This window comes from Euphorbia lathyris, chromosome 4, assembly GCF_963576675.1.
Source record: "Euphorbia lathyris chromosome 4, ddEupLath1.1, whole genome shotgun sequence".
In the NCBI taxonomy this organism is placed as follows: Eukaryota; Viridiplantae; Streptophyta; class Magnoliopsida; order Malpighiales; family Euphorbiaceae; genus Euphorbia; species Euphorbia lathyris.
Window position 1 is genome coordinate 11,585,022 of NC_088913.1, and position 13,625 is coordinate 11,598,646.

Genomic DNA, 13,625 nt, shown 5'->3' on the forward strand with positions numbered 1-13,625 from the left:
TACTTTTCAAGTCTCACCTTTAGAAATTATGCCTCCATATAGTAATAATTATATGTTAATATGTATATATTAAGAATTCAAACTAAATCATAAAATATTTAAAAAAATTTATTGAAATTATCTATGGGTTGGAAACCCAAACTACAACTTGAAATTATAAATATTTAGTATTCTCATTGATGTTTACATTTTTTCCATAAAACTCTTTTAATTATCTATATATTGAAAACCTAAACTCTAAATTAAAATTCTAAATATTTAATGTATTCCATTAATGTCTATTGTTATACATTATATATAAATCATGCATGCATGTGATAATCTTAACTAATTTCATGTGGTATTATTTAAATTTTAAAGGCTTAATACATCATTTGCCCCCTGAACTTGTCCAAAAAGCTTGATTGGCCCCCTGAACTTTTAAAGTGTTTCAATAGCCCCCTGAACTTGCATAAAATGTTCAGTTAGCCCATTGAACTTGCACAAAATGTAATTAAATGATCACTCGGTCGCAAAAAAGTAAGTTAAATGTGAAAGATGTATTGCACGAGTCTTAAAAAAAATTAAAATGACCGAAATCGGGCTATACAGTTCTTAGATTAGAGAAGACAAGTTGTATAGTTCAGCAAGCAATAACTTCATTTTTCATCTATTTTTGAATTATGTAATAATATCCTAAGAGGCGTGGAATACATCTTCCGCATTTAACTTACTTTTTTACGACCGAGTGATCATTTAATTACATTTTGTGCAAGTTCAGGGGGCTAACTGAACATTTTATGCAAGTTCGGGGGGCTATCGGGACACTTTGAAAGTTCAGGGGGCCAATCAAGCTTTTTGGACAAGTTCTGGGGGCAAATGATGTATTAAGCCAAATTTAAAATTATATATATTGAGAAATTTTATTATACCAAACTCTATTTAGTAATAACCTCTCAATTGTTATACAAATAGTCTGATCCCAAATGTATTCCTATATAAAGATTTTACTGTATCAACGTCTTCACTTCAATGTTTTTGTTTTCTTCTAATGATGACTAGCAATAGAAAGACTAAACATATGCCCCACTTAACAAGCAATTGCCTTATGTCAATGGCGTACAAGACAATTAATCAATTTGTGGAAAATCATAATTAAGAAAATATCTCATATTTGGGTGAAATTATATTTATAATCCCTAAATTATAAAACTGATAATAACTAACCTTTAAACTCATTTTTATCTTGGCACAACACTCATTTTAACCTAAACTAAAATTTTAAAATCAATTAGAGCCTTAAATTATAAAAATCATCAATTAAATCTTTGAACTAAGCAAAAATCATCAATTAAGTCCTTATGATATTCTAAGATCAGAAATTGTGACTATTTGACATTGACTATAATGATCTTTGTGTGGGCTCAAAATGGATTTGGGGAAAAGAGTCTGAAACTGTTCAACTGAATGATTTTCGATTAAGACTCAATTGATGATTTTTACTTAGTTTAAGAACCTGATTAATGATTTTAATAGTTTAAGATCCTAATTACCTTTGAAGCTTTAGTTTAGGATCCTGAATTTTATTAAAAGTTCCTCAATCCACTTTAACGAAATTCATAAACTAACGAGACACTAGTTAGCTAAGCCTGGAAGGAAAGTTTGCTTTAGATGCCTACACTCGTGGCTGCAAAATTCAAAAGATGAAACTCCTTTACATGTTGCTGTTAGAAATATGGGATCACAAACATAAAATAGGGACGTGATCAATCACTGTCCTTAAGGAAATATTAGCCCCCACTATCAATTGCTATTGGGTTTCTGACTAAGTTTCCTCTAGGATTTCCCAAACATAAAATTAATGATAGCAATTTCACCAATTTCCCTATGAACGTATTTGAATAATTAAAACAGTAAGTGAAAAGGTATGAAGGATTGAAGATATTTATAGCCAAAAAACTGGTTGTCAAAATACAGATGTCTCCAGACAATACAGATGTCTCCAGACATTCAGATGTCTCCAGACATACAGATGTCTCTAGACATACAGATGTCTCTAGACAATACAGATGTCTCTTAGACAAAATAAAATACAGATTTCATTCTTATTCTTTCCATGTGGAATTTCCACAACACCAATATTAAAGACTAATATCTAACAATCCCCCACTTAGGCTTTATGTATTGGTGTTTAAATAAATCTCATTAGAGTTATGCATAAATGTCGGTATCTTGCGATTTGGACCTCCACTTAGTGTAACACTTCAAGGAAAAACGAAATTAATGGCGGCTTGCCGCTTTTGAGCCATAATCCCTTTTGTTATACCGGAAGTATCACACACATAACTTCTATATAAACGTACGTTCATAGAAATGGTAGCACTATTATGGCCATGCGCTCATCCTAGACTTCATGGATAATTATAAAAGTAGACCACACTTTCATTAGGAGCGGCACCACTCCTTCTGTCCATATAGGTGAAGTTCAAATACAACATATGAAGCTTCATTAAGAGTCTAAGACTCACCCTAATAATCATATACTATATAATTTATTATTATAGTTAGTATATCAATCAGTTATCAACAACTTGTTTTTACCACATTGAACCTTTACATAGTGATAATACTATACATAGGTTGGGTTTCTGTTGTTGCTGATGTAATCATATAGGTCTTAAACCAATCTCTTTGGACATTTTATATACTATGTCCCTTGGAAGTCCTTTTGTGAAAGGATCTGCCAAATTATTACAAGACTTAACATATACAACAGTTATAATCCCGTCTGATATTAACTGTCGTACATATGAATGTCTTAAGCTAACATGTCTATACTTTCCATTATATATCTTGTTATAAGCTTTAGACAAAGTAGCTTCACTATCGCAGTTCAAAGAAATGGCTGACATCGGTTGTGGCCACAACTTAATATCTAATAACATATTCCTCAGCCATTCAGCTTCTTTTCCTGCTGCTGCTAAGGCCAAAAATTCAGCCTCCATTGTGGAATGAGTAATACAAGTTTGTTTCTTTGAAGCCCAAGAAACAGCTCCTCCACCAAGCATAAAATTCCAACCACTTGTGGACTTACTATCACCGATAGTATTTATCCAACTAGCATCTGAATAACCCTCAAGAACTGCTGGAAATTTATTATAATATAATCCAAGGTTTTTGGTTCTTTTTAAGCAACCTAAAACCCTACCAATCGCTTTCCAATATTCACGACTCGGATTACTCGTAAATCTAGAAAGTTTACAGACAGCAAATGCAATATCTGGTCTAGTACTATGTGATGCATACATCATACTTCCTATTGCACTAGCATACTCAAGTTGAGCAACACCTCTTCCCTCATTTTTACTAAGTTTACAAGATGAATCATAAGGGGAATTAGCCTCTTTAAACTTTAAGTGCTCAAATTTATTAAGCACTTTTTCAATATAATGAGATTGACTCAACGCAAAACCCCCACTATGTTTTATAGCCTTGATACCTAAGATAGTATCAACTTCATTTAAATCTTTCATTTTAAAACATGAACTCAAATAGTTCTTTGTCTCATCAATTCCTTTCATATTGGTTCCAAAGATTAACATGTCATCAACATATAAACATATGATGACACCATAATCTTTTGTAAACTTAGAGTAAATGCACCTATCTGCTGAGTTATAAGTAAAACCATTTGATAAAATAACAGAATCAAATTTTTCGTGCCATTGTTTAGGCGCTTGTTTTAATCCATACAAGGATTTAACCAATTTGCAAACTTTATTTTCATGTCCAGGGAGAACAAAACCCTCAGGTTGTTTCATGTACACTTCTTCTTCTAAATCCCCATTTAGAAAAGCCGTCTTCACATCCATTTGATGTACACATAGACCAAAAATAGAAGCTAAAGCCATAAGTACTCTAATGGATGAAATTCTAGCCACAGGTGCATAAGTGTCAAAATAATCTACCCCTTCTTTTTTAGTAAAGCCTTGTGCAACCAATCTAGCTTTGAAAGAATTTATAGATCCATCTGTATTATACTTAATCCTGAATACCCATTTGCATCCAACAGTTTTGGACCCTGGAGGCAAGTCCGTAATATACCAAGTATTGTTTGATATCAATGAATCCATTTAATCATTGATTGCCTCTTTCCAAAAAGCTGAATTTCTAGAAGTCATTGCTTCTTGAAAAGTTTTGGGATCATCTTCTACAGTAAGTATAATTGGTATTTTATTAGTAACCCCATTTCTATTTCCTTCCACCAGAAAGAGAATAGCTTGAGAATTAATAAAATCTGGACCTAAATTCTTCTCTTTTCTAGTTCTTTCACTTCTTCTTGGTTCATTAGAAGAATCAGGCACAACTCTTTTCCCATTTGAGTTTGAAGAAATTTGTGGTGCTATTGAGGTTTCTGTTCCTGCGGAATCGCCACGAAATTTATTTTCAAAGAATTCAGCATCTCGTGATTCCACTATAACATTAGAATCCAAATCCAAAAACATATATGCTTTTGAATTTTCAGCATAGCCCACAAAAACACTTTTCAAAGCCCTTGGTCCTAATTTAGTTTTCTTAGGATCTGGGACCTTGTAATATGCAACACAACCCCACACCTTAAAGTAACTTATATTAGGTTTCCTTCCTTTCCAAATTTCATAAGGTGAAACCTTAAATTTCTTAGAAGGTACTCTGTTGTGTATATGACATGCGGTTAGCAAATCTTCTCCCCATAAATTAAGTGGCAAATTTGCATTAACAAGCATTGCATTTAGCATATCCCCTAAAACACCATTTTTTCTTTCAGCAACTCCATTTTGTTGAGGTCTATAAGGAGCACTAACCTGATGTATAATTCCACTAGATTCACAAAAAGAAGAAAATTCTGTAGGAAAATACTCCCCACCTCTATCACTGCGTAGAATTTTAATTTTCTTATTCTTTTGTGTCTCTACCATGGCTTTATAACATTTAAACATTTCAAATGCTTGGTCTTTTGTTTTTAACAAATAAACATAGGTAAAACGAGAACTATCATCAATGAAAGTTATGAAATACCTATTACCTCCTCTAGTTAAATTTCCATTAAATTCACAAATATCAGAATGAATAAGTTCTAACATTTCTGTACTTCTTTCAATTTTAGGAAATGGTTTCCTTTTCATTTTTGCTTGAACACATACCTCACATTTATCTTCATGATCATTACCATAAGATATCATTCCATTTTTAGACATATATTTCATGGTTCTATAATTGGTATGTGCTAAACGATTATGCCACAAATGAAAAAAAGTACATTCAATTGCATGCACAAGAAAATAAGCAGAATTCTCAACTTTATTAATAGACAATTTGAACATTCCATCACAGACATAACCTTTCCCAACAAATGCTCCAGCCTTAGACAAAATTATTTTATCAGATTCTATTACAGCCTTTAACCCCTTTTTACATAACATAAAACCAGAAACTAAATTCTTCCTAATTTGAGGAACATGAAGAACATTTGTGAGAATAACTTTCTTTCCAGAAGTAAACTGAATTTCAACAGTCCCGGTTCCTTGAACCTTGGAAGAGTGATGATTACCCAACAAAACTTCATGGTTTGGAGAAGAATCAATATAAGTCTTGAAGAGTACTTTGTTGTTGCAAACATGAGTAGTTGCACCAGAATCATACCACCAATCATTGCTTATGGTAAGAGATGCCATATGCAATTCTTGGATCATACCAATTTGCAACTCATAAACCATGGCAATAATTTCATTATTGTCAACATGTTCAACAACATTTGCTTTGTCCTCACTCTCCTTCTTATTCTGATTTTTGCTATCCTTCTTCTTGGGGTTCTTACAGAATCTTTTGATGTGTCCTTTTTCACCACAATTATAACAAACAACATCAGACAAATTCTTCTTAAACTTTTTGTTGTTGTTGGGATTATTCTGATAATTTTCTTTCCTCTTTTTGCCCCCCTTCTGATTATTACTGACATAATTAACTTTAGAACTAGAAGCAACATCATGTTTCTTATCACGAATTCGAGTTTCCTCTTCAATTCGTAAATGCATCTGAATTTGTTCCAAATTAAAATCCTCAGAAGTGTGCAACAGTTTCTTTCTATAGTTATTCCAACTTGGAGGTAATTTGGCTATGATTGCCCCCACAAGTAATTTCTCTGGAATGTCTATAGTAAGATCCTTAAATTTAGAGGCCAAGATAAGAAATTCATGGACTTGGTCAAGTACAGATGCAGAATCATTCATAGTAAATTCAAAAAATTTCATAGTGATAAACTTATCTGCCCCTTGCTTTTCTGAATTATACTTTGTCTCCAGTGATATCCATATATCCTTTGCCTTTTGTACAGGAATGTACAAATCATAAAGATGATCAGAGAGATGGTTCAGAATATATCCTCTACATAGCGCCTCGTCTTCTTCTCGCTTCTTACGTTCGGCCACAATTCCATCAGTATCTTTGTCACTCGGTTCTGGAATAGATTGCAAATCAATGTCCAGAATGTAAAAAAATTTCAGAGTGATCAGAAAAAATTTCATAGTCTCCTTCCAACGAGTGAAATTCGTCCCATCAAACCGATCAAGTTTACCAGCATCACCAACATTCTTCAGCACATTCTCCATAATATTTCCTTAAGATTGTTAGAAATTTGGGATCACAAACATAAAATAGGGACGTGATTAATCACTGTCCTTAAGGAAATATTAGCCCCCACTATCAATTGCTATTGGGTTTCTGACTAAGTTTCCTCTAGGATTTCCCTAACATAAAATTAATGATAGCAATTTCACTAATTTCCCTATGAACGTATTTGAATAATTAAAACAGTAAGTGAAAAGGTATGAAGGATTGAAGATATTTATAGCCAAAAAACTGGTTGTCAAAATACAGATGTCTCCAGACAATACAGATGTCTCCAGACATTCAGATGTCTCCAGACATACAGATGTCTCTAGACAATACAGATGTCTCTTAGACAAAATAAAATACAGATTTCCTTCTTATTCTTTCCATGTGGAATTTCCACAACACCAATATTAAAGACTAATATCTAACAGTTACAGCTACAGCAGGACCAGGACGTCTCGAAATTGTTCAGTTCTTCATCCAACACGAGCTTATTAGTAAGAGTTAAGAATAACTTTTAGGGTAAAGTTCAAATAAAACCCCTGTGGTTTCACTAATTTTCAGATAAAGGTCTGTGGTTTGCTTTTTGTCAAAACGAGGATTGAAGTTTCAAACTTGGATTAAAGCTATTAAAACCATCTTTAACGACCTAAAAATGAAAATTTTCAAGAATTAAAGTTGTTCAATGTCATATTTTCTATGGAACTACATTTTCGATTTTCGAAAATCATCTTTTTTTGAACTTTCTCTCTCTAAACACTAACTTTCTCTCTCTTTACCAAACATCATCTAAACAATCTCAAAATAAAAAAGTTGAAGAATTAAAGTTGCTTAGAATATTAGTAGTTCTTAAAATATGTCATTTTCGAAGTCGTCAAAGGTGGTTTTAATAGTATCAATCGAAAAAGTCTTTATTTTGTTAAAGTTAAAAACCTCAATCCTCGTTTTGACAAAAAGTAAACCACAGTCCTTTATTTGAAAATTAGTGAAACCACATGGGTTTTATTTAAACTTTACCCTAACTTTTATTATTATCTCTGACACATTTCGCACTCAAATGTTTCCTGGATTTATAACATACAGCCTCATCTGGATACATGTTGAAAATTCTTTTAATATATAAGAATTTTCAGGATTTGAACCCTTGCTGTGGTGGAATAGTTGTGAAAGGCTAAACGTCAGCCGAGGCGATAAGAGTAAAATATCGTCTTAAGGGACGAGGCGAGGCGACCGCCCCTCGCATATGAGGCGATGAAAAAATTAAAAAAATACAAAAAGTAAAATTATAACTTAAATGGACTAGTTTAACTTCTAAAGTTGTAAAACACAAAAAATAAATCATTCATGTGTGTCTGAGATCGTCTGAGATTTTAATTTACTCCTGCTCATAATATTTTAACAAATTTTTGAAAACATTCATATGTGGCTTAATACATCATTTGCCCTCTGAACTTGTCCAAAAAGTTTGATTGACCCCTGAATTTTCAAAGTGTCTCGATAGCCCCTGTATTTACATAAAACGTTCAGTTAGCCCCCTGAATTTGCGTAAAATGTAATCAATTGATCAATGGGTTGTAAAAAAATAAGTTAAATGCGGAAAATATATTTCACGTGTCTTAAAATATTATTACATAATTTAAGAATTGAGTAAAAGTGAAGTTAAATACTTGTTCAACTATAAATTTTGTATTCTCTACTATTACAACCGCAATACTCTGATTGTTTTGCTTTTTTTTAAAGACGCGTGAAATACATTTTCTTTAATTTAACTTACTTTTTTGCAACCGAGTGATCAATTGATTATATTTTACGCAAGTTCAGAAGGCTAACTGAACATTTTATGTAAGTTCAGGAGTCTACGGGACATTTTAAAGTTCAGAGGACCAATCAAGCTTTTTTCAACAAGTTCAAGGACAAATGATATATTAAGCTTTCATATGTGTTGTTAAGACATATATACCTAAAGTTAAACCCATCACAAGGGTGGTAAGGGCGGGTGGGGTTTAGTGAAAAAAGAGAGGCTTAATACATTATTTGCCCCTCAATTTGTCTAAAAGGTTGATTGAACTCTTGAACTTTCAAAGTGTTAAAATATTCAATTAGCCCCTTGAACTTGTATAAAATGTAATCAATTGATCACTCGGTTGTAAAAAAAGTAAATTAAATACGGAAGATGTATTCTACACATTGTAAAATGTTATTACATAATTAACAAATAGATTAAAAATGAAGTTATTACTTGTTCGACTATAAAACTTGTCTTCGCTAATATTAAAACTGTATACCCTGATCTTGGTCGTTTTACTTCTTTTAAGACACATGCAATACATTTTCCACATTTAACTTATTTTTTTTACAAATTCGGGAAATTAAGTCAAAAAGGAGAAGACATATATAACATCCATAACCATAATCATAGTTTCCAAAAATGAAAAGCAATAAAAATAATGAAAAATGAGAAAGTAGACAGAGAGAAAAGAGCAGTGGGTCTAGCTAGAATGAGAAAATGATGAGAAACAAGGAAAGGCAGTAGGTGGTAAGAAGAAATGGGGAAACAATTATTACAGAAGCTGCTGATTGGGAAGCAGGTTTATAGATGGCAGTGGCAGGAGGAGTATTAGAATTAGAAGAAGTTCCTCCTCCTGTTGTTGTCCCAGTAGAAGCAGGAGGTGAAGATGAAGATGATGATGAAGAAGCCTTAACATTAAGAGCCAGTTTCATCCCATTGCCACAATGTCCAGTTGCTGCACAGATAAAATAGTGAGTTCCTGCTGTTTTGAGAGCAATAGAAGTGGCTCCACTACTGTCTGTTGTTATTGAATTCCCAACTGTGCATGTGCTGTAATCACTTGCACTCACTTCATCCACTGTGTGCCCTCCTCCGTAATTGAACACTAATCATATCATTCATTCAAAATCAATATCAAAAATAAAAATTAGGTTAATTACTAATATTATTACGTGGTTTGGCTGATTTGAAGATCGGTATCTGTGGTATTTTTTTTTTATTTTGCAAACGTAACCCGTGATTAAAATTTTGCAAAAATAATTTTGTGTTTTGCAAAATGGGTAAATTACATCCATGGCCACTAAATTTTACTCATTTTAATATTATAGCCACTGAACTTCAATTCTTAACAGTATGGTCACTGAACTTTATTCTTTTTAACACAGATTGCCATTGAACTTTAAATAATTCCTCAAAATGAACGGTAACGACCTCAAAATGAAAATATTCAAGAATTAAAGTTGTTCAGAACGACATTTACTATGAAACCATATTTTTTATTTTCCAAATTCATTTTTTTTTTAGTTTTCTCTCTCTACAAATTCACTCTCTCTCTCCTAACCAAAAAACACCTAAATGACCTCAAAACGAAAATTTTCAAGAATTAAAGTTACTTAGAATATCATTAACTCTTCGAATTTTTTATTTCTAGGCCGTCAATAGTCATTTTGAGATGTTGAGTGGCCACCCGTGTTAAAAAGTGTAATGTTCAATAGTCCTACTATTAAGAATTGAAGTTCAGTGACCACAATGTTAAATGGGTAAAGTTAAGTGGCCATGGGTGTAATTTACCCTTTGCAAAATTTTGCATTGAGTCACTTTGTTAGAATTTGATCGACAACGACCTCGAAATGAAAATTTTCAAGATTTAGATGATATTTTAACCAACTTTAATTCTTCAACCTTTTAGAATTGAGGTCATTTAGGTGTTGGTTTTGATGAGAGAGAAAGATAATATTTAAAGAGAGAAAACTCAAAAAATGATTATTTTAAAAAATAAAATATACAGTTCCATAGTAAATATGATACTAAACAACTTTAATTCTTGAAAATTTTCATTTTTAGCTCGCTATCGGCCAAATTTGACAAAGTAAAAAAATATGTAAAATTTGGCGACAATAGGATTGTGTTTGCAAAAAAAAAAAAAAAAATACAACAGGTAAACGCAATCCTGTGGTTTGTAAAATTTTGCAAACGCAATTTTGTGGTTTGCAAAATTCATTTGAGTTCACTTTGTTAGAATTTGATCGATAACGACATCGAAATGAAAATTTTCAAGAGAAATGATATTTTAAGGAACTTTATTTCTTCAACTTTTTAGAATTGAAGCCATTTAGGCGTTGGTTTTGATGAGAGAGAAAGATAATGTTTAGAGAGAGAAAACTCAAAAAATGATTATTTTAAAAAATAAAAAATATAGTTTCATAGTAAATATGATACTAAACAACTTTAATTCTTGAAAATTTTCATTTTTAGCTCGCTATTAGCCAAATTTGGCAAAGTAAAAAAACATGTAAAATTTTAGAACCAGGGTTGTGTTTGCAAAAAAAAAAAAAAATACCACAGGTACTGGTTTGTAAATCGATCAAACCACAGGATAGTTATTTATAATTAACTTATAAAAATATACATATATCAAAATATATAGGAATAAGGTACTAAAATAGACCTAAGATTTTTGGAGAAGTATCAATTTAGGCTCCACGTACATAATAGCACCAATATAGGGTTAACGTTTAAAAAAGATTACCAATTTATACCTTGATAACGAAACGTGACACGTCATTCATATTACTCTGTTAAGATCTTTCAATTGTACATGGAGAGAGAAACCAGAACTTAATGGATTAATATGAATACGTGTCTAATTTCGTTATCGAGTCTAAATTGGTACTCTTTTTTAGACATTAAACCTGCATTAGTGTTATTTTGTACGTGGAGCCTAAATGAGTAAATTACACCCATGGCCACTAAACTTTACCCATTTTAACATTATGGCCACTGAACTTTACAATTTTTAATATGGGTGGTAACTCAATTTTAACTAATTCCTCAAAGTGACCGTTAACGACCTCAAAATGAAAATATTCAAGAATTAAAGTTGTTCAGAACGATATTTACCATGAAATCACATTTTTTATTTTCCAAAATCACATTTTTTGGAACTTTCTCTCTCTAAAAATTTACTTTCTCTCTCCTAACCAAACAACACCTAAATGACCTCAAAACGAAAAATTTCAAGAATTAAAGTTCTTTAGAATATCATTAACTCTTCGAATTTTTTATTTTGAGGCCATCAACGGCCGTTTTGAGGTGTTGAGTGGCCACCGGTGTTAAAAAGTGTAAAGTTCGGTGGCCATACTGTTAAGAATTAAAGTTTAGTAACCATAATATTAAAATGGTAAAGTTCAGTGGCTGTGGATGTAATTTACCGATCCTAAATTGATACTTCATCAAAAAAAATATATATCATTACCGAGAGAGAAAGAGTGTAATTACCAAGGGTGTCACCAACATTAAAGCTCTTGTCACTGCCCCATGTTGTATAATCAACACCCATTGCCCAGCCAGTGGAGTCTCCAACAGTGTAAACAGTGGCCATACATGGAGCCACAACCATACACACCACCGCCACCACTAGACTTAGACTTGCTGCAATAATAACATCTCCCATTTTAACAAGAGGAATAATATTAATTTGTTTGTTGTTATAGGATGGGTTCCTTATATATATATATATAGTGGGATTAACAGAGTAAAATGGTAAGAAATGTTATAGGTCCCATTCAATTCCATCACCATAACTTCACCCATACTCCATACCTTCTATTCTATTTGGTTGTTAGGAAAAAGGTCTATTTTATGATGAAAACTTTGACACCACCAAATACCCATGCTCTACATTTACAAGGTAAATTACACCCATGGCCACTCAACTCTATCCATTTTAACTATTGTTCGAAACGAAGATCGCCTGGACTGCCTAGGCTCCGTCTAGATCCTCAAAATCGAGAATCCGTCCCGATTTTCTATGATTAGTCCCTCTAGCGTTTTATTGACTCCTAGGCGATTTTCAACCGCTTCGGCTCCACCTCGACCGCTTAGGTATTGCCTAAGCGACAATGAGCAAAAGCATTTTTAATTATAAATTTATTTTTTTGCTTTATCATAATTCACTTTTAAGTTGTTTCAATGATATTATTGTTGAAATGATGTTTGCACAATTTTACATATATATGTTACAAATATACGTGTTTTTCAATATTAAATAATTTTATATTATTATTTTTAGATAGGATATACATCTTTTAATGGAATTTATATAATAATTTATTGATTAATAAATAAAAAATACAAAAATACAAATTCGACTAATTCCCGATTAATCCTCGAGGGCCCTGTCCGCCCGATTATCGCCTAGTGTTTTTTACAGTCTTGATTTTAACATTGTGGCTACTGAACTTTAATTCTTAACGGTATAGTCACTGAACTTTACACTTTTTAACATCGATGGTCACTCAATTTTAACTAACTCTTCAAAGTGACCGTTAACGACCTCAAAATGAAAAAATATTCAAGAATTAAAATTGTTCAGAACGACATTTACCATGAAACCACATTTTTTATTTTCCAAAATTACATTTTTTGGTGCTTTCTCTCTCTAAAAATTCACTTACTCTCCTTAATAAAACACCACCTAAATGACCTAAAAACGAAAATTTTCAATAATTAAAGTTACTTAGAATATCATTACGCTTTGCATTTTTTATTTTTAGACTGTCAACGGTCGTTTTGAGGCGTTGAGTGGCCACCGGTGTTAAAAAATGTAAAGTTCAATGGCAATACTGTTAAGAATTGAAGTTCAGTGGCGATAATGTTAAATGGGTAAAGTTCAGTGACCATGAGTGTAATTTACCCTAAATTTACATCACATTATCTCCCAAATAATTTTTCTATGGATTTTTTGCTACCCAAATTCAATTTTTAATGATGATAAGGGTCAAAAGATTCAAAAACATCACAATTGTATAGTGAAAGAAAACTTATTTAACACTTGAGTTCTACTCAATTTAGTGTGCAAGTTAAAATTATGTACTTTGAAATACTAATTGCACCTCCAACACTAAACTTCCTCTTTCTTCCTTTGAAGATAGGGTAAATTACACTCATGGCCACTGAACTTTACCTATTTAATATGGTGGCCACT

At 32.1% G+C, this 13,625-nt stretch overlaps 1 protein-coding gene across 1 annotated transcript; it reads right to left on the reverse strand.

The window, feature by feature from the left end:
• Positions 1-8,878: 8,878 nt before the first annotated feature.
• Positions 8,879-12,117, reverse strand: LOC136226740 (blue copper protein-like). Its single transcript, XM_066015385.1, has 2 exons — positions 11,918-12,117; positions 8,879-9,524 (listed from the first exon to the last, which is right to left on the reverse strand). Exons 1-2 carry the CDS (start codon positions 12,090-12,092, stop codon positions 9,124-9,126), a joined length of 576 nt encoding a protein of 191 aa, XP_065871457.1. The 5' UTR covers positions 12,093-12,117; the 3' UTR covers positions 8,879-9,123.
• Between the last annotated feature and the right edge of the window lie 1,508 nt (positions 12,118-13,625).

What these genes read in the sequence shown, in the direction of transcription:
- LOC136226740 (XM_066015385.1), bottom strand. Translation starts at nt 12,092, where the DNA reads ATGGGAGATGTTATTATTGCAGCAAGTCTAAGTCTAGTGGTGGCGGTG. An exon ending in TAATGTTGGTGACACCCTTG is followed by an intron (nt 9,525 to 11,917) that starts GTAATTACACTC and finishes TGATATGATTAG; the next exon opens with TGTTCAATTACGGAGGAGGG.